General features: G+C 39.4%; 1 protein-coding gene across 10 annotated transcripts in view; it reads left to right on the forward strand.

Moving 5' to 3' along the window:
• LOC123831597 (mediator of RNA polymerase II transcription subunit 18) overlaps positions 1-21975 on the forward strand; it is a 111532-nt gene that overhangs the window by 75525 nt on the left and 14032 nt on the right. For 7 of the 10 annotated variants that reach the window (XM_045858588.1, XM_045858585.1, XM_045858586.1 and 4 more), the window contains 5 exons: positions 10617-10793; positions 11408-11488; positions 13353-13517; positions 16575-16973; positions 20982-21567. In XM_045858588.1, the coding sequence (XP_045714544.1) occupies positions 10617-10793; positions 11408-11488; positions 13353-13517; positions 16575-16973; positions 20982-21567 (1408 nt within the window). Of the gene's footprint in view, positions 1-9629; positions 9658-10616; positions 10794-11407; positions 11489-13352; positions 13518-16574; positions 16974-20981; positions 21568-21975 lie in introns of all 10 variants that reach the window. The other 3 variants (XM_045858594.1, XM_045858593.1, XM_045858595.1) reach the window with 2 other exon arrangements.

The raw sequence follows: 21975 nt of genomic DNA on the forward strand, positions 1-21975 counted from the left end.
TTTTTAGATTTTATTTCTTTATTTCTAGAGAGGGGGAAAGGAAGGAGAAAGAGAGGGAAAGAAACATCTATGTGCGAGAGATATATCAATCGGTTGCTTCTCGCGTGCCCACATGTGGGGGACCTGGCCGAAACCCAGGTATGTACCCTGACTGGGAATCGAACCCATGACCTTTCAATTTGCAGGTCAGCACTCACTCCACTGAGCCACACCAGCCAGGGCAGGGCAATACTTTGTAGTTGTTTTTTTTTTTCTTAAAGATTTTATTTATTCATTTAGAGAGGGAGGAAGGGAGAAAGAAAGAGAGAGAAACATCAATGTGTGGCTGCCTCTCATGTGGCCCCCACTGGGGATCTGGTTCATAGCCCACTCTCAATTCCCTGAGCTATACCAGCCAGGGCAATACTTTGTAGTTCTTAATCAACATAAAAGTTGTTTCTGTATACACCAGAATACTTTGCATCATATTAAGATAAGCAGCTCGTTAGCACATGTCCTTAAATTAGGCACAAGACCAAAGAATTTAAATAAGCTCTACCTTCTCTTTGCCTTTCCATTTCCCATTCTATCTTTTTTCTTTTCTTCTTTTTTGACTCTTCACATACCTTTTATTCAATAATTAGCCTCTTTTTTCTATTTTTCTTTTATGTAGGAATTTGTTGTTTTAAAAGGCACTGTATCATAGCATTTCATCTTACCTACATTTCTCTGTCTACTGTCTTTGGATTCATTTTGCTCTGAAATTTCATGTACATGATAATGGGAGTAGTTCTGGGAATGACAACTTAGAAATATTATTATCATTTGGAGGCAAAATTAGTAAGGAGATTGCTGTCTGAATAAAATTTAATGTGGCTATGTAACAACATTAACATTGGAATAAATAATAGATGGGTTAATTAAAAATAAACTTCAGAGGACTTTAAAGAAAAACACTTGGCATTATTTAGTCATCAGCGTTAGCAGAGACATTTCTCATACCTGTATAGACCTAATAATAAATGCTTTCTTCTGAGGGAGAAGAAACGGGCATATGTTCCACCTAAAGCCCAGGAATTCGGAGCAGGCGATAGTATAGGAGTCTGTCATGGACTCCTTACAGGATTTTCTGTTTTCAAAGGTGGAATACCAATCAGAAATCATTGTCCCTTCTTTCTCCTCCATTGGATTTTCTGAATAGCCTGTTGTCACAACAGTGTATCCCCTCTTTCTACTGGCAAGTATACTTTACACAGTTTAAGGGGTTTTATTTTATTGCTTTAATGAGAGAATATATTATATTCTGGCACCTCACTAAAAAAAATGTCTTACTCTTCACTTAGAATATTTATTTAAAAAGTGTATGTATCAAGTGGCCCAGGGTAAAGTAGCATCACTTCCTAATACAGTCTTGGTTAGAAATCAGTATTTTCCTAGAGTGTGAATCTCAGACCTAGTTGTACCTGCAAGTATTGTACATTACAGAGAGCGTCCTTCTCCCTGACTGTCTTCCTGAGTGCTTTGCCCAGCTCTGTTTCCTAAAGGTCAGAACTGTGCAGTGCTTCCAAGGGAAGTGACGGGCCTGCGGGAGACAAAGCCCGCTTTGTTCATTAGTGGCAACTTTTGCTTTCTGTGATTTTGTTGAAGTTTTCTAAAACAGTTCTTTAAAACCAATACTGTTCTTTTAAGAAGGCAAAAATGAGTAAGTACAATGGTGAGAGTACCATAAATTAATGTTCTCCATTTACAAAGTTCTGATGCCATGAAAATGCTTATATAAAAGTAAGATCTTTTACAAGTTGGGTGGACATAAAAGATAAATAGACAGAACTATTAGATTATAAATAGAATGTTACAAGTTGGGTGGACATAAAAGATAGACAGAACTATTAGATTATAAATAGAATGAAACACAGTGTATGTAAGTCAAGTCATTATGCTGTACACCTTAAACTTTAAAAAAAAGATAATTGGCCCTGGCTGGTGTGGCTCAATGGATGGGGTGCCGGCCTTCGAAACAAAAGGTTTGATTCCCAGTCAGGGCACATGCCTGGATTGTGGGCCAGGTCCCCAGTGGGGGGCTCACGAGAGACAACCACACACTGATGTTTCTCTTCCTCTCTCCCCCCTCCATCCCACTCTCTAATAAATAAATACACAAATAAACAAAATCTTTAAAAAAATTTAGACAACTGATTACAATAAAAATTTCATGGGTAGAATGGAAGAACTTTATACACTTTAAGTCTAAACATTTCTTAAACCCGATAAAGTATAAGAAATCAAGGTAGAGCTAAGGCACAAAAATTTTGTTGCTCATTACCAAACTTAGTGAAAGGGAGAGGGTAGTGATGGCTACGCTGGAAACTAAGCTTCCTGTTGACTCTTAATTGCCTGTGCCTTACCTTGCCTTCAACATGGATGATTCAAAATTGGTTGTTAATACAAGTTCTAAAATGAACACTATCTTTGACCTGGGACTTTGTTGTCGAACCTTGTTTTATCCCTTATCTCTAGGAGGTAGCGTAGGTATAATATTTATCTACAGCAAGTAATCAATAAAAACCTCATCTGAAAATGAAAAATGCTAAGTAAATTTTAATAAAATCACTCTAAGAATTCATCTGGAACAAATAAACTTGAACTAAAAATCTTGAAGTGAATGCTTGCCAAGAAAACCTAGAGGGTGAAGAAAAAACTACTAGAACTCTGCATAATACATGATACAATACACAAGCTTATGGAATGTGAGGGCTACAACTTGAATGGGGGAGTAAATAGTTTAAACACCTGGGTATAGTTTCAGGCTACTACACGAAGCGGAGCAGAAACTCCAAACTTGGTAGTTAATTACCTTTCTCTCCCAACCTCCACCCGCCTCCACAAAACATCAAGACTCCAACTTGTGTGTGACTTGCTTTCCTAGTGGGTACAGCTGCATGACTCAAATAAAAAGGTGTTTTCTTTGGGACACACAACCATAAGGCTGACGCCAGCATCCTATACCCAGTTTTCTGTCAGAGGGAATCTGCCTTATATTGGCTCTCACAGGAAGCAAGGGACTATAAGCCATTTTAAATTTCATAACTAGTTTAAACAGAAACAATGGAATATCCAAATGCGACTTCAAACCTTTATTTCTTGTCAAATTGGAAATGGGAGATGGTCATCAAATCAGAATTGTTGAGAGCAAGTGGTTGATGTTCTCATGATGTGCTTATGAACAGCTTCAAACTCCTCTCTCTGCCCTTCATGAGTACAGAACAGATCTGAGGTGTGATTGTATCATTAAAAATTTAAGAAGGGGTAATTTCTAGGAACTCGAATATACTTTTTGTTGTATAATTCATTTGTTAGTTGATCTTTCTGTTGCAATTTTCTAAGTGATGGACTTGAATTTTCTTCTTGTCAGACGAAAATGTATAGTAAGAAACCCGAACTAGGGTACTAGTTTAAATGGGTCCAAGAGTGTGCCAGAGATTGGTGGCTTCGGTTTGACCTAGTCAGCCACTTCTCCCGAGGATTTACGCATACTGTTAAAACCCTTCATTCTACGGCTGGGAAGTTCACACCTGCTGGCTGTGGGTCACCATGATGTTTGGTTACTGGCCCTTTTGCACCAGAGCGTACTCATGGCCAACAGGGGTGGTGTGCATTCTGCAGGGCCGGGGAGTGTCACTTGGGTCATCTAAGTCCACTCACCGCAACCCGTGTCACTGCTGCAGGTGCTGAAGCAGTGTGCCCCTGAGTGGTCTGATTTGCTTATTATTCCAGGCTGTGATCGCCATGTGGGAAATAATTCACTATTATGAGAGCCTAATGTTTAGAAAGAATTGTTTTCTTTTGAGTACGTATGTATATGCTAGAGTTCACTTATTAACTGTAACAGTTTGAAAGCTCCCACTTCCCATTGTAAAAAATAATTTTTTTCTAATTATAAAAGTTATACATGTTTATTATAAAAAAATTAGGAAGCTAGAAAGAAGAAACACAAGTCTCCCATAATCCTACCATCAAAATATACTTACATTTTGGTTTAGTTTTTTCTGATCTTCTTTTTAATATACTTTAGCATAGTTTGAATAATGTGGTGTATAATTTACATGTATTTATAGTCTACTTTTAATCTAGGATTATTACTCTAGAAACTTCATTTTAATGATTATATATTGTTTTATATAAAATTTTTGGTGTATTTATTCATACACCTATTGTTGTACATTCAACTCATTCCCAATGATTTACCACCCTATATAACACTTACCAGAAATAACATCTTGTCCTGGCTAGTGCGGCTCAGTGGATTGAGCACCGACCTGTGAACCAAAGGATCGCTGGTTCAATTCCCAGTCAGGGCACAAGCCTGGGTTGCAGGCCAGGTCCCCAGTTGAGAGCGTGCAGGAAGCAAACACACATTGATGTTTTTCTCCCTCTCTTTCTTCCTCCTTTCCCCTCCCTCTAAAAATAAATAAATAAAATCTTAAAAATAAAAAAAGAAGAAGAAATAACATCTTGCCTGGCCAGGTGGTTCATTTGGTTATAGTATTGTCCCCATACACCAAGGTTGCAGGTTCAATCTCTAGTCAGGACACACATAAGAAACAGCCAATGAGTGCATAAATAAGTGGATCAACAAATTGGTGTGTGTGTGTGTATGTGTGTGTATCCATCCCTTTCTCTCCTTCCCTTCTCTTTTTTTTTAAATCAATAAATTGAAATTAAGAACAATCTGACAGTAACCAGAGGGGAGGTGGGAGTGGGTAATGGGGGGAAGGGGGAAGGATTTTCAGGAACAACTATAAAGGACCCATGGACAAAACCAAGGGGGAGTGGAAGCCTGGGAGGGAGGTGGGGATGGCTGGGGCGAGGAGTGGTGGGAGGTAAATGCAGACAACTGTTCTTGAACAACAATAAAATTTTTTTTTAAAAAATCAATAAATTAAAAAGAAAAGAAATAACATCTTTGGGAAACTTCCATCTTTTAAAGCTAAGTTTTCTAGACTTTTGTGTAAATATTATGAGAACTTAAGCTTTTATTAGAGAAAATAGTCTTATGTATTTTATATAGAGTTAGAATTAAAATTTGAAAAAACGTGTGTGGCCCTAGCCACTATTCCAGTTATAAATAATACCTAGTTAGCTTATAAAAGAATATATGCCCAAATGGACCTTGATAGTGAGAGACCTGTTTCATAGACTCTTCAAAGTTGGATTTAGGCAGACTGCCGAGTAGGGCTTTCCTATGAATTTTGCCATTCGTCTGTTTTCAGCCTGTTACCTTCCCTTCTTGAAAATACCCTTGGACTTAAGTAGGGAGGAAGGCTTGCCTGGCCGCCTCCCCACTATCATTTGATTATTTGAAGATCCCGCCCTTCCTGTGTAGGACATTTGATGGAGCTAAGTTTTTGTGATTTCTCTCTGGTGTCAACATAATGGATTGTGGGAGAACAGAGAAAATGATTTGCTTCTTTCCCTTTTCATTAGAAATGATTAATCTGCTTCCTCTTTTTTTCTTTTCTTTCTCTCTCTCTCTTTTTTTTTTGATATCTTTCATGCATGAAAACACTCCCTTGATTTAGAATTTCTTTCAGGAAGCACTTACCTAAGCAAAGAATGTGTGGGAAGAATTTTATCAACACTTTATTTTAATCAGTTATAGGTGTTGCTCTTGAATAATAGCTAACAGTTGAGTTTCCGGAGCACTCCCAGACAAGTCTCCACCAAAAATGTCTCATAATATGACTTTAGAGTTCTCTCCCATGTATGTCATCAACAGCATAAAGATTTATATCCTACTGATATCAGTTATGCCATGTGCAAGTAGAAAGCATCCAAAGAATGAAATATGCAAAGAAAAGTAGTCCAAGTGGGGGAAAAAGCCAATCAAATCACATTTATAAAGTGCTGAAATTAAATACAAAAAAACCTCAACTCCCAACTGAAAATACTATGCCAAGTGCAAACATCCTTCAAAAATGATGAAATAAAATTATCCAAGTTGAAGCATAGAGTTGCAGAAGGAAATGAAGAGTACCTGAAAAGCAAATATATAGCAAATATAAAATATTATTTATTAAAACAACAATAATGTCTTCTGTGGTTTATTGTTATGTACATGTAGAAAAATATGACAATAACAAGATAGAGATGAAATATTATAAAATTCTTGCATTGTTTAGTAAATAGTAGAAGTACTAACTTAATGTAGATTATAATAAGTCAAGAATGCACAGAACAAGACAAATAGAAAATAATAGCAAAATGGTAGACCTGAGCCCAACTGTGTCAGTAAAAACATTAACTGTAAATGGCCTACACACTAAAAGACAACAATTGTCAAACTAAATAGAAAAAATAAAGTCAAGCCCTGGCTGGTGTGGCTCAGTGTGTTGAGTGCTAGCCTGCGAACCACAGGGTCACCGTTTGATTCCCAGTCAGGGCATATGCCTGGATTGTGGGCCAGGTCCCCTGTTTGGGGGTATGTGAGAGGCAACTGATTGATATGTCTCTCACACATCAGTGTTTCTCTCTCCATCCCTTGCCCCTCTCTAAAAAATAAGTAAATAAAATATTTTTAAAATAAAGGCAAAAGTGTTATTAGAGTGATATAGGGCATTTCATAGTAAAAAGATCAATTCAACAGGAAGATATAACTCTAAATTTGTATATACCTAATAACATAGCTTTAAAGTATATCAAGCAAAAATTAATAGGACTAAAAAGAGAAGGAGAAATTGACTTTCATTGCTAGAGATGTTAACATGCCTATCTCAATAAGTGATAGAACAGGCTGACAACAGATCAGAAGGAATGGTACCGATTTATACAATATGATTACCCAACTTGACCTGATTGGTATATATAGAACACGACACTCAATAATTACACCATACACTTTCTGTCCAAGTGCACATAGAACATAATATATTATAAATCTTGAAAAAAATAACTGCAAACTTCTGTATTTATTTTTAGTTTAAACTATATCTGAAACAAAGAAACACAGGGAGACCCTCACAATTCTGCTGTAGGAATTCTGTGTTTGAGTAAGAAACATTGGAATGATGCCATGGTTTTCTGGTTTAATTTTCTTCAACACAGTGTTAAGTTACAGGCATACAGAGAATTTCTGCCTCTGTCTCCTAACATGTACCAGGGTATCAGGTTTCCAGATAATAATCTGGGGCTGGGTTTAACAAACCTGTCTGTCGGAGGAATCACCTGTGAAGATTTTTAAAAACAGATTCCTAGGTCCCACCTCCTGGAGACTCTGTATTTTGAAAAGGTGACTGGGCTGATACCAAAGTATTTGAACAGGTTTGGGAGTTACTGAAATACTGTTTGGTTTGTGATATGGAGAGAAGGGAGTGGAAGAGGAAGAATATGAGAATATAAGAATATGAATGAATAAATTTGGGCTAATAACTAGGTCAGGGTTGGGTGTGGCTGAACCCCACTGGATGAGGCAAGAGGCATATCCACTTCTAAAAGCTTTATAAATGTGAAAATTAAGCGTATTTGCCTGGCCAGGTGGATCAGTTAGCGGGAGCGTCATCCCAAACACCAAAAGGTTGCCAGTTCCGTTCTCTGTCAGAGCACATACGTGGGTTGCAGATTTGACCTCCAGTCAGGGCATGTATGGGAGGAAGCCCATTGATGTTTCTCCCCCCCCGCTCTAAAAATCAGTAAACATACTCTTGGGTGAGGATTTTTTAAAAAATTAAGCAAATTTGTATAAAGCATGAAAAGAAAAACACTGTTCTTTTTGCTAAGTATTCTGTGACTTTCTTTAAAATTTTTAAAAAATTTTTGTTTGTATTTATTTTAGAGAAAGGGTAAGGGAGGGAGAAAGAGAGGGGGAGAAATATCGATGTGCAAGAGAAACATCAATTGGTTGATGTTTCCATGTCCTCAACTGGGGACTTGGCCTGCAACCCAGGCATGTGCCCTGACCAGGAATTGAACCTGTGATCTTTCAGTTTGCAAGCAGACTCACCAGCCAGGGCTCTGTGATTTTTTTTTTTACATAAAAAAGGAGTGGGCTGTTCTTAGCAGTGGTTGTAACAGTGTATACATTCATTTTTAAAATCATAATCAATTGTTATTTTCCACACACGTTGTACTTTTTAATATAAACAGAACTTGTTTTGGTTCATATGCTAGTAGACATAAATATATTTGAAAGTACATCATGATTTTGTTGTTTTGAATGTATGTGAGAAAAGGGACACATAAATATATTGTTCAATATAATGAAGAATTCAAAAGGGATGAACTAAGTTCTGCTTTAGAGAATGAATAGATATCTGCCCTGGCTGGTGTGGTTCAGTGGATTGAGCACTGGACTGCAAAACAAAGCGTTGCTAATTGGATTCCCAGTCAGGGCACATGTCTGGGTTGTGGGCCAGGTCCCCAGTAGGGGACATGTGAGAGGCAACCACACATTGATGTTTCTCTCCCTCTCTTTCTCCCTCTTTTCCCCTCTCTCTAAAAATAAATAAATAAAATCTTAAAAAAAAAAAAGAAAAATGAAGAGATACCTGAGAAGATAGTGGAAGTAGGCCAGATTGGCTGTGTTTCATTTAAGGACTTTGCAGAGAATTTTTTGTGAATATGTTACCATCTAACATTCCTAAAGCTTAAACGGCTTTTTTCACATTAGTCTGTTTATTTGCTTTGGGAATTTTTTTTAATCTACCCCATTACTCTTAACCAAACAAACATTTGCCTCTGTTTTTTAGAATGGAGTAAAGTTTAATCCGTGGTTGGATTAGCAGGACATTTCAAGTTTTAGTCCTTCCTTGCCTCTTCCAAGTAAGACTATGATTTGAGAATGAGCAGCTATGTTACTTAACTCCATCTCCGAAAGGGTTATCATTAACATATGTTAAATACTGTGATATTATAAACACTCTGAAATGTCTTGAGGTCTGACTGGCATTCCATAATCGAGGTAATACTGTCGTAGTTAAAACACTCACTCTTCAAAGCAATACCATGTGTTCACTCTTGGGGGAAATTGTTATGATAGGAGTCCTGATGTCTCTGGCAGTTAAACTCTTTGAAATATGGTCTACTGTTATAATCAGATTCCATTTCATTTCATGTAAAGAATTAAAATAGTTGAGACCCAGGATGCCAACTAAGTCATATAACTAGGAAGAAAAGAGTTACTGTCCTCTGTCCTCTTGATCTGTTATACTTCAGTAACCAGGACCCTGTTTTGCCCTAAATCATCTGTATACATCAAGATATGTATCAGTAGTCATTGCTACAGTCACTCTGATAATTACATCTGTGAAAATCTGACCTTCGTCAGTGGACTTTCCTAGACTCACACCTAATCAACTGAAAAAAGGTTGATTTTGATAGTGTTTGTAAAAAAAAAAAGTTAATACTTGTTGATTGTATATTTCTCTTATGAAAATATATATAGAGTATTAAAAAAGATTTTTAATGAATTTATTATATCCCTTTATATTCCCCCAAAAGCATTATTTGCTACAGATGTGAAATTGTTTACAATAAACATACACTTATTACATGTGATAATGCAGCATGCGGTCCTTGCTATAGTTCTGTGAAGTAAAGGTTCCGCTTCAATTCCGGGACTGTGACTCCACATGACTTTTTTTTTTCTTCTCCTCTAGACTTCTCCAGAGAACCCTGAGACAGTAGGTGGAGTGCAAAGCTATATTGTGTTGCCTTCCTGCTTTTTTTGTTGCCTTCCTGCTTTTTTAAATTATTATTATTCTTGGCCCAGTCTTGGCTGCTCCTTTCTCTGCCACTAAAGCTACCGAACTAAACCCTGCATGTATAGTCATTATGAGGGACTTGTTTATGGTCTTTCATTTCAGTCCTGCACATTTGTCACGTCAGTTATGTTTCTCATGAAATCCTTAAAATCAGGATTGTTCCTAAAACAATATTGTGATAAGCAAACTGGAATGTCACCTCTACGTTCCAAAAAAAATTTCCATTTTAAACCACTCTCTTTCTATACCCCTGCCCTCCACCCCAACCCCCTTCCAGTGCTCCAGAACTCCCTATGGATTTTCGAAGGCAGAAAATAATCTGAAAAACTGATGCAAGTAAGGTGTTAACACTTGATGTGTCACTCCCTCTCTGAACTATTTATATCCTGAAAGAGGAGGTCGGAGGGGGCAGTGTTTAACAAAGAATAATGACTCATTCACAAATGGTGGAATTCCCTGTTTCAGTGACATGGTCGATAGTCGTGTTAGCTGAGAAAGGCATTCCCCCATGTCCAAAGGATGAGAACGGCAGCAGTAATAGGCTGCATGGGGCAAGATCTCATGCATATTGAGAGGATATCTACATTTGCGTGTGTTCCTTTAAGAGATTTTGAGCTGGTTATGGTCATCTCATTGAATTTTTGTCCTAAAATAATGTCAGCTTGGTTTGGTTCCTTTTATTTCTTAGTCACTTCTCTGTTACGGATTTTGATATTTGGTGTCCATGTGATGTCCAGGAGTCTGGCTGTCTGCATGACTGTATATCATTGCTCTGATCCTTTCCACCTACCTCAGGAAGAGAGGGGCAGGGACGTTTTCGAGATTATGCTGAAATAATAAATTGGTTATTCCCTTCCCTCTCTTCCTCTCCCCATGCAACAGAAGACGCAGGCCAGCCCCCTGCCGACCCAGGCATGGTCATGGACAGTGTGGAAGCAGGAGGAGACAGGACGCCTCCCACCAAAAGGAAGAGCAAGTTCTCAGGCTTTGGCAAGATCTTCAAGCCCTGGAAATGGAGGAAAAAGAAAAGTAGTGATAAATTCAAAGAGACATCAGAAGGTGACCTATTAAGATTTAAATATATGTTCTGAGTTAAAGAGTTCCCCGTTTTGGAAGTACCTTTTTCTCAAGCTTTGATAACCCCCTATTTGAAGGGGGAATTGAATCTTTTAGAATTAAAAACCAAGTGGTCACTCACTAAGCCTTATATACTATAGCCTCATTCCCAAGTTGACATTTCAGTGGGATTGATATTTATCACGTGGTAAGTGGGGTTCCTAAATTATAGCAAATCTAAGGCCCTGGCCATGTCCTCCCAGAGAAAGTTCATTTATAAATACCTTACTATTAAAATTTTAATTAAAAGTTAGTTTTCTTGGCCTTGGCTGGTGTAGCTCAGTGCATTGAGCTGTGGTTTACAAACCAAAGGGTTGTTGGTTCGATTCCCAGTCAAGGGCACATACCTGGGTTGTAGGTCAGGTCCCCAGTAGGAGGGTAAGAGGCAACCACACATTGATGTTTCTCTCCCTAAAAAAAAGGTTCGTTTTCCTGTTCTTTTTTTTCCAGGGACTAGAAAACTAAACCACTTTATACTATTAGCTATGGAGTTAGAATGCTTAAAGTTGACCTTTAACTGCTACATTTCTGAGTGCTATTTTACAATTTAATATTAGTTTTAGAGCGAAAAATATCTATGCGAAAGCCGAGAGAAGAGCTGGTTAAAAGAGGGGTTCTGTTGGAAGACTCTGCACCGGGTGAGTTTGCAAACATATCTCTGTCTCTGTATAATTGGTTTTTGGTTCTGACAAGGTACGTAACTTTTCTTTCTTTTATTATTGCTGTTGTTGTGGGTTGGGGGGCTGCTTTAAGCAAAAAAAAAATTGGCCCTGGCTGGTGTATGTCAATGGATTGAGTGTGGGCCTGTGAATCAAAGGGTTGCCAGTTCGATTCCCAATCAGGGCATGTGCCTGGGTTGCAGGCCAGGTCCCCAGTTGGGGGTGTGCAGGAAGCAACCACACATTGGTGTTTTTCTCCCTCTTTCTTTCTCCCTTTCCCCTCTCTAAAAAAAATTAAAAGTTTTAAAAATTAAAAATTAAACAAATTTAAAAAATTTAAAAAGAAATATGAATTTAAATAAAAGTAAAATAATTCTACATATAAGATAGAAAACCTAAAATTAATCAAATGACCGAGAGCAAGAGTTGGTGAAGGTATGAAATAGGTGGAATTCACATAGAACTGCTGGTCAAAGTGTTAAAATAGAATAATTACAGCAGTTGGCATATATCCAACAAAAATGTGTATACATGTATGTTGAGACATGTACCATTGTATTTGTAGCAGCAGTATTTACTAACAGTAGAGCAGAATTGATAACAACGAAAAGTCCATCTTATGATGCATTTATAAAATGAAATACACAGCAATGAAAACAGACTATACCTACCTGCTATAATACGAATCTCATAAGTAATATTCAGCAATTAAGTCATTTATGAAAGAATATATATTGTATCATTTCTATAAATGTAAAGAAAAACTAGGCAATATAAAACTATAGTTTTTGGTCCTGGCTGGTGTAGCTCAGTGGATTGACTGCAGCCTGTAAACAAAAAGGTTGCAGATTTGATTCCCAGTCAGGGCACATGCCTGGGTTGCGGGCCAGGTCCCCAGTGGGGGACTCATGAGAGCCAACCACATATTGATGTCTCTCTCTCTCTCTTTCTCCTTTCCTTCCCTTCTTTCTAATAATTATTTAATTAATTAAATTAAAACTACAGTTTTTGGAGGTACATGCTTTAGTGTTAACCTATAATTTAAAAAAAAACAAAGGATCATCACAAGAGTTAGGAGAGTGATTGCTTTGTGAAAGAAGGAAAGGTATGTTACTAGAGAGAAAAGAAGGCTTCTGGGGTCTGGAAACTTCTTTCCTTTTGTTTTCCTGTCCTTCTCTTCCTCTTCTGTTCCCCTCTCCTTCTTCTCCCCTCCTCCCTTCCTCCTGTCCTCTCGTTTTCTTTTCTCTTCTCCTCACCCAAGGACATTCTCATTTTTTAGAGAGGAGAGAAAAAGGAAGAGAGAGAGAAGGAGAGAAAACATTAACATGAAAGAGAAACATCTGTCACCTGCCTCACATGCACCTCAACCGGGGACGAACCCACACCCACACCTAGGCATGTGCCCTGACCAGGAGTGCAACTGGCAACCTTTAGGTTTGCAGGATGATGCCCAACCCAATGAGCCACACCAGTCAGGGCAAGGCTCAGTTTAGCTGCCACTTTCTCTAAAGCTTTTCTAACCCCATTCTCACCTCAAGATAATTATTTCTTCTTTATTCCTACCACTTCATCCTTTATAGCTCTTAACATTTAGCATTGTAATTACTTATGTATAATAAATCTGTCTTATTCGTGTAGCAAGGCACCTGACACATAATAGGCAATCAAATATGTATCATAAAAAGGAATTATTTCATTTCCAATACTATAAAGATCCAAATCATCATCATCATCATCATCATCATCATCATCACCACCTAGATATAAATAAATGCTAAAAAAGAAGAGGGGGAAATGGGATAACAGTTGTGTCAGTGTGCTTCTTTCCTTTTGGACCCTGCAGAGGATGAGGATCCAGAGAAGCTAAACCATGCGCTGCTGGAGAATGGCCATACCACCCCCATAGGGAGTGCCAGGTCTTCTAGTCCAGTCCAAGTAGAGGGAGAGCCAGGAAGAATAGCAGGTCTTCGGAAACCTGTTCCAGAAGAGGACCCAAAGAAGCGCCTAGGTAAGAAACTGGATTTTTTACTTTATGAGCCATGGATTGGTCATTCTTATTTACCCGAGAGGTTTGTGAGGGCAAGCAGAGAAATAAAACCCAGAGGGGACTTCCAGCCAAGAGGGAGGCCTAGGTAGATACACTTTGCCTCCTCACACAGCCAAAAGAGGGACAACAAAAAAATTAAAAACAAAAAATAACTGGAACTGCCAGAAAATTGAACTCTATGGAAGTCTGACAACCAAGGAGTTAAAGAAGAAACTTTCATCCAGACCAGAAGGAGGGGCGGAGATGGACAACTGGGGTGGAAAGGACTCATGACAAGGCAGTGGCTAGCGAACTGGGTGGTCCCGTGTTTGGGTGCAGATAAACTGGGAGGAACAACTGGGACTGAGACAGACTGCGAAGCCCAGAGTTCCAGTGCAGGGAAATAAAGCCTCAAATTGTCTTATTGTAAAAACCTGTGGGGTTTGTGGTGGCAGGAGAAACTCCTAGCCTCACAGGAGAGTTCATTAGAGAGATCCACAGGGTCCTAGAACATACACAAGCCCACCCACCTGGGAATCAGCACCAGAAGGGTCCAATTTGCTTGTGGGTAGTGGGGGAGGTATCTGAAAGCCTGCTGAGAGCTGAATAAGTAGCACTGTTCCCTCTCCGACCCCTCCCCCTCATACAGTGCCACAACGCAGCAACATGGGTTGCCCCACCCAGGTGAATACCTAAGGCTCCACCCCTTAGAATGTAACAGGCACACCGAGACAAAAAAAATATATATATATGGCCCAAATGAAAGAACAGATCAAAGCACCAGAAAAAAATACAACTAAGTAATGAAGAGGTAGCCAGCCTATCAAATACAGAGTTCAAAACACTGGTAATCAGAATGCTCACAAAAATGATTGAGTCTGGTCACAAAATACAGGAAGAAATGAAGGCTATGAAAAGTGAAATAAAGGAAAATATACAAGTAACCAACAGTGACGGGAAGGAAACCAGGACTCAAATCAACGGTTTGGACCAGAAGGAAGAAATAAACGTTCAACCAGAACAGAATGAAGAAACAAATTAAAAAAAGTGATGAGATGCTTATGAACCTCCAGAACAATTTTAAACATTCCAACATCCAAATTATAGAGGTGCCAGAAGGAGAAGAGGAAGAGCAACAAATTGAAAACTTATTTGAACAAATAATGAAGGAGAACTTCCCTAATCTGGCAAAGGAAATAGACTTCCAGGAAGTCTAGGAAACTCAGAGTCCCAAAGAAGTTGGATGCAAGGAAGCATACACCAAGACACATTATAAGTACATTACCTAAGATTATAGATGAGAGAATCTTAAAAGCAGCAAGAGAAAAGGAGAGTTATCTACAAAGGAATTCCCATAAGACTATCAGCTGATTTCTCAAAAGAATCTTTACAGGCAAGAAGAGGCTGGAAAGAAAGTATTCCAAGTCATGAAAGGCAAGAACCTACATCCAAGATTACTCTATCCAGCAAAGCTTTCATTAGAATGGAAGGGCAGATAAAGTGTTTCCTAGATAAGGTCAAGTTAAAGGAATTCATCATCACCAAGCCCTTGTTATATGAAATATTAGAGGGACTTACCTAAGAAAAAGAATGTGATAAAAAATATGAACAATAAAATGACAACAAACTCATAATTATCAACTGAACCAAAAAAACAAAAACTAAGCAAACAGCTAGAACAGGAACACAATCACAGAAATGGAGATCACATGGAGGGTTATCAGTGGGAAGGAGGAGGGGGATGAAGGGGGGGAAAGTTACAGGGAATAAGAAGCATAAATGGTAGGTACAAAATAGGCAGGGGAAGGTTAAGAATAGTATGGGAAATGGAGAAGCCAAAAAATTTATATGTATGACCCATGGGCATGAACTAAGGTGGGGAGGGAATGCTGGTGGAACAGGTAGGTCAAGGCAGAGGGGAATAAAGGGGAGAAAAAATTGGCAACTCTGATACAACTCTGATAGCATAATCAACAAAATTTATTTGTTTGTTTGTTTGCTTATTTGTTTTAAAGAGGAAGAGAGGGAGAGAAACATCAATTTGTGGTTGCCCCTCATATGCCCCCAACTGGGGACCTGGCCCACAATCCAGGCATGTGCCCCAACAGGGAATCAAACCAGCGACCCTTTGGTTTGCAGACCTGCACTCAATCCACTGAGCCACACCAGCCAGGGTCAATAAAATATATTTTTAAAAATCCAAAAAAAGCCCTAGCTGGTGTGGCTCAGTGGATTAAGTGCTGGCCTGCAAACCAAAGGGTTACCAGTTCAATTCCCAGTCTAGGGGACTGCCTGGGTGCTAGCCAGGTCCCCAGTCGGGGGAGTACTAGAAGCAAACACAACACTGATTTTTGTCTCCGTCTCTTTTGTTCTCCCTTCCCCTCTGTCTAAAAATAATTCTTTTTTTAATCAAAAATAAAAAAAATAAAAAAATTTATTTTAAAAAATAAAAATTAAAATCCAGAGGGAATGCTGTTCTCTATGAATTTCTCAACTAATTATAACTTTAAGTAGAACCCTCCACCCCATTATTTCATTCACAAAGTATATAAAATTTGTGATTCACAAGGATGGCAGAGGATGTTAAATATCAGATACCTTTAGGACTTCTTTTGTAAAGTTGCTTATTTATTTCTTTATTTTTAGAGAGAGGGGAAGGGAGGGAGAGAGAAAAGCATCCATCAGTTGCTTCTTTGGGGAGCAAATCAGCAACCTTTTGGCTTTCAGGACAATGCCCAACCTGCTGAGCCACACAAGTCAGGCCTTGTAGGACTTTTTTAGGTACACATTTTTCATCCTCCACCCAAGGGATTCTGATGTGCCTCCTAGCTCTTGTGTGAAGAATCACTATGATAACAAGTCTCTTTTACTGATTGAAAAAGTGTCAAATACATTAAGTATGTTGAGGTTGGGAAACTTTTGCCTGAAAACTAATGTATAAATTAAATAATGGATGAAGTTGACTATAAGTCAGTAAATGTATTAGCTCTTTGTCTTGTTACTATCTTCCCTTTTTAAGTTGTGTCTCTTATCACACAGGGTCAACTGGAAGCCAGCCTAGTTCTGAAGCAGAGTCCATTCCTGAGAATGCACCCAAACAGCCTTTACTTCCCCCTAAAAGACCGTTGTCCTCTTCTCACGAAGCAAATGAAGGGCAAGCAAAGGATGCCTCTTCCTCTGGCAGCACAGCCAGGTCCATCTCCTCCACCTGCATCGCTGCCACGACCACCACACCTGCTGCCACTGCTGCCGCCACAAACCTACCAAAAACTGTTATGAACTCCTCTGTCCCTCCTTCCCCAGCGCCCAGGACTCTGCCTCCTGCTCCTGCCAGCACTAACACTACTGCTCCCCCGAGCCTCCCTCATCCGGTCCCTGCCAAGCAGCCCCCCATCCCTCCCCCTAAACCAACAAACAGAAATAGCAACCCTGTCATTGGTAAGTAAGTTTTTAGGTTTCCATTGGGTTGGGTTGGATTGGGTTTTGCATGGTGTTTTTTGGATAATTGGGCCAATAATGGTTTGGTTTTCATATCTTGTCCTTTTGAATGCACTCAATATAGAGAAAAGTCTTGAAAATGAGGCGGGTGACTGTGAATGAAACAGGCTGGGATCAGATACCACTGAAATGAGGTTCATGTAGGGGGCAATTTCTGTTTACCTAAAACTGTGTTTCTGAAATGCCGTCTATACTTGGGGGGCTGGTCGTGGGAAGACAGGTTTGACCAGCATGAAGAAGAGGTTTCTTCTAACCTACTTTAAACTGCCGGTGTGTTCTTCAGCACAAGCCCAGCAGATGAAAAGATGATTGTGTAGATGCTGCATAACTTGTGACTCGGTGTCTGGCATAATGTCCTCAAGGGGAACTGCAAAAGATATTATTCACATTGCCCTGATAAAGTCATATTTTCTCTTGGGAGAGTTAAGAATGATGCTCTTTGTAAAATTACTGGTAGAAGAGAGAAAGAGAAAGGGAAAAGAGAAAAGTTTTAGTAAACTTTTTATATTTACTTGAAGTCCTTTTTAGGTCTGTTTTCTTTACATAAATGCATACCTTCTTAGAGAAATTTTTAAGAAAGGGAGGAGAGAAAGGAAGGTAGTTTTTCAGGAAAAATGATACTAGGCTTGGTACTGCTTCAGTTCTTGTTAATGATGGGAGGAAGGAAAAGTGTGGTTGTTAGGTGACTAATACCATCTAGTTGTGTGGGGTGACTAGAACCTTGAAAAACAAGCTGAGAATTCATTGTGAGTATGACAGGTTGGAGTAGCTTGATAAAAACAGGATGAAGGTTATTATTGTTATCACCACCTTGCATAGGTATTGCCACATGACTTATCTCTGAGGAACTTGAGCTTTCACATATACTTATTTTCAAAATCTCCTTGTCAAGTAGGGAACTGATTTTATCTATTAAATGGTTAGGGCAGTTAGAACATAAAGAAATTGTGACTCCTCGAGGCTGCAGTTGATGAAAGATAGAAACCAAACATAGGCTTTCCAGCCCTGGAGTACAGACCTGTGTTCTGTACACCTGTGTTCGGAAGCGGTTGTGTACACGGGTGTTCTCGTCACAGTCACCCGGGGGCCTTGTTAAAACACATTTTGCTGGGCCCTGCCCTTAGGGTTTCTGATTCAGTAAGTCTGGGGTAGGTCCTGGGAATCTGCATTTCTAAAACGCTCCCAGGTGATGCTGATGCTGCATACACAGGGACCATACGTTGAGAACCACTGCTCTAAACCAGTAGTGTGCACCCCTCTTTTCGGGGAAACAACATAGAAAGTGGTATGATATGTACTGTATCCTGGGAGAAACTGCAGGGGCCACGCACTCTTGGCCTAAGGTGAAGAGCCCGACGCCACAGGCCCTGTGACTGAGGAATCACTATCAGTCCATGAGTGGTCCGCAGCAGCAGGACAGAAATGAGACAGTTCACAGAGTTTTTTCTTAAGGTTAAGTAGATTTCATTTAAAGGACTGTCCTTTATTTTGAAATGATGGCCTTATTCTTTGGTGTTAAAAGGTCATTTCTTTCACAAAAGGATTGTGTTTGTAAATGGTATATTTAATATTAGGCCTTAGTTGGAAATATTAAAAATGACTGCCTGAGGTTGATTGAGAACTTCTTTTTAATTGTATTAGTCCATGAAATCTGAACATCTGAAAACCACAGCTGCAGACATTGCTGCATCTACCAGTGGGCATAACATCCTTAAGACTGGGACTAATGGGAGTACTAGGTCTAAGGAAGGAATATCACATCATAAGTAGCTGAACAGAAGAAGGAAATGTATTACCCCTCCAACAAACATTCTAGGCATGTTTCATACAGAACTACGGCCAAATCCCTTTGTCAGGGTTTATGTACCAGAGGTGACTTCCTTAATTAACATCTCCATGTGTTTGTTTTCCTTAAATTACTAAAGGTAATTTACCTTATCAACTCAGATGTTAAAGCAGTCAAATTTGGTCTTGTCAGAGGAGAGTTTTGTTATTGTTGGAATAGCTAACTGCTATTTTTTAGAGAGGCAGCAAAAGTCCAGTCTACCCAAAAGTATCTTTTTCATTGATCCTAAAATTCACATTTTTAACTTTTTTTATCTATATGAAATGTTTTTCTAGAAAGCCCTTTTATTTTTTTTAAGATTTATTTCTTTTCAGAAAAAGGAGAAGGGAGGGAGAAAGAAAGCAAGAGAAACATCAGTCGGTTGCCTCTCACACACCCGCAACTGGGACCGGACCAGCCAGGGCTAGAAAGTCCTTTTAAAAATAGGCCCTGGTTGGTGTAGCTCAGTGGATTGAGCGTGGACCTGCGAACCAGAGCATCGCCAGTTTGATTCCCAGTCAGGGCACATGCCTGGGTTGTAGTCCAGGTCCCCAGTGGAGGGTGTGCTAGAGACAACCACACATTGATGTCTCACTCCCCCTCTTTCTCTCTCCCTCCCTCTCTCTCTAAAAAATAAATAAATAAATGTTTAAAAAATCTTAAAAAAATAAAAATATACTTATGGTGAGTAACATTAAAACATCAGATTATCTAGCCTTTTCTTTCGCTGCCCATGGAATGGGATTTAAGGCAAGTAAATTTTTATCTCAGGGAAACTTGGGACATAGACTCATGTGAACAATTGGTGGGGCCAAAATAAGAAGTTGTGTAAAAGATTAGAAGTTGGTGGTCAGGAGAGCTACTATTTAATTATTTTGCAAGGTTGGCCCCTGTGTGATATGACGCTCTACTTCTTAAAGGCCATTTGGAACACTCAAAGGAACTCTGCTGAATCAACACCTGACTCATTCTGGGCTGTGGGAGATTATATACTGTGGTGATATATAGGGTAGGGGCCCCATCTAATAAACATGTATGAGGACCCACTATGTGCCAGGCACTGTGCTCAGCTCTGTGGATATGCTGATGGAGATAAGGGTTGCCCTGTCTTCCAGGATCCCACAGTGTAGTAGGGAGGGGAAAGGGGGGTTGGGCATATAGGACAACAAGAGGAGTGGACACTAATAAAAATCAAATATAGCCCTGGCTGGTGTGGCTCAGTGGATTGAATGCCTGTCTGTAAACCAAAAGGTCACAGGTTCAATTCCCAGCCAGGGCACATGGCCTGGGTTGCAGGCTGAGTCTCTAGTAGGGGATGCGTGAGAGGCAACCACACATTGTTTTTCTTCCTTTCTCCATCCCTTCCCCTCTCTCCATAAATAAATAAATAAATAAATAAATAAATAAATAAATAAATAAATAAATAAATAAATAAATAATTTTTTTTTTAAATGAAATGCAGTGGGATCCTGAAGATGGAACCCAATAATGAGACCTGGGAACTAGCTGAGCCTTTGCCGGTTTATAGTATGATCTTGGGCAAGTCACCTCACTTCTGGGATTCTTCCTTCATTAAAATTATAAAGCTAATCTCTTACACAAGGAGAATATGAAGTCAAGGATAGAAAGCACTTTGATTTCTTCAAAGGCCTTTGCATTTGCTATAATACAGAGCTACGAAATCTAGATATCACTATTTATCAGGATATGGCAACAGTGCCTAATAGTATTTGTTTTTTATTGCTATCTGCATTTTTAAATTCAATAGAACACTTTGAGACAAAAGAAACCTGCTTGCATTTTTTCTATCTCTATTCTTATTAACTTATCTTCACCAAGATCATCATAAAAAGTTGTCATATCTCTTATCAAAGAAGTATGACATTTTTGTCAGAGTATTAGGGTAGTGGTCTTCCTATACCTCTATACATTTATTAGGCCTCAGAGATACTTAAATAGAAATTTTGTTTTAGAATGAGATATCTAGGAAATGGCAAAGCCATGACATGTGGTATTTTACCTTAAACATTAAGACTGAGCTCAACTCTAATTCTAGGCTCTGGACTGGCCCCTCAAAGCATTGTAAAGCCATCTTAAATTAAGGTGTTCCTCTTCTTTTCCAGCAATAAACAGCGGTACAGTGTTACCAAAACCATCCCCGCCCTTACCACCTAAGAGGGGCATTCCGTCAACCTCGGTACCCACCTCGGAGTCTGCCGCCGCCACCATCACCACAAAAGCACCAAGTGATCACAGAGAGAAGAGCACATGTTCTGTGGGTTCCGAACAGCTGATGATGATCCCACCTCGCTCTCCATCCCCTCCACTGCCTACTCATATACCTCCGGAACCCCCACGGTCCCCTCCAGTCCCCGCTAAGACTTTTCAAGTTGTGCCAGAAATTGAGTTTGCACCTTCCTTAGATCTACCCCAGGAGGTTCTGCAGCAGGAGGACCAGAAAAAGGAAGTACCCAAGAGGGTGCTGGATCACAGCTTTGGGGAGCCCCATGTACCCTCTAGGCTGCCCCCACTCCCGCTGCATATCCGAATCCAGCAAGCCCTCACCAGCCCACTGCCCGTGATCCCTTCCTTGGAGGGCTCCCACAGGGCTCACTCGTTGCTCTTCGAGAGCAGTGACAGCTTTTCTGAGGACAGCAATACCCTAGGTCGTACCAGGTCACTGCCCATCACTATTGAGATGCTGAAAGTGTGAGTGCCTTTAAAGCTTGTCTCTGTTTCCTCCCCTTTACTTTCCTTTTCTAGTTAACCCTTCTTGGAAAAAAATTACTTACAAAAGAAAATGTGAACAAATTTAAAATAAGAAGAATACTCAACAAATAAGACGTGTTCTAGAATTTGGACTTTGTTTACCCTGCTGATTTCTGTAACATTGTTTCTATGGAAGACAATTTCATGATGATACCAAAATTATAAACTTTTGTACTTGAAAACTAAAACCACTTTATTTTTTGATACGTGGTGCTTAAAAGCATTGACTTTGGAGTAAGATAGCTCTGGGTTCAAATCCCAGCTCTACCTCTTACTTACTAGCTTGTAATAGTGTGTGTTACTTAACCTTTCTGCTCTTTAGTTGTCTAATCTCTAGACAGGAATAAT

This window comes from Phyllostomus hastatus, unplaced genomic scaffold, assembly GCF_019186645.2.
Source record: "Phyllostomus hastatus isolate PE091 unplaced genomic scaffold, TTU_PhHast_1.1 phas_scaffold_182, whole genome shotgun sequence".
Classification (NCBI taxonomy): Eukaryota; Metazoa; Chordata; class Mammalia; order Chiroptera; family Phyllostomidae; genus Phyllostomus; species Phyllostomus hastatus.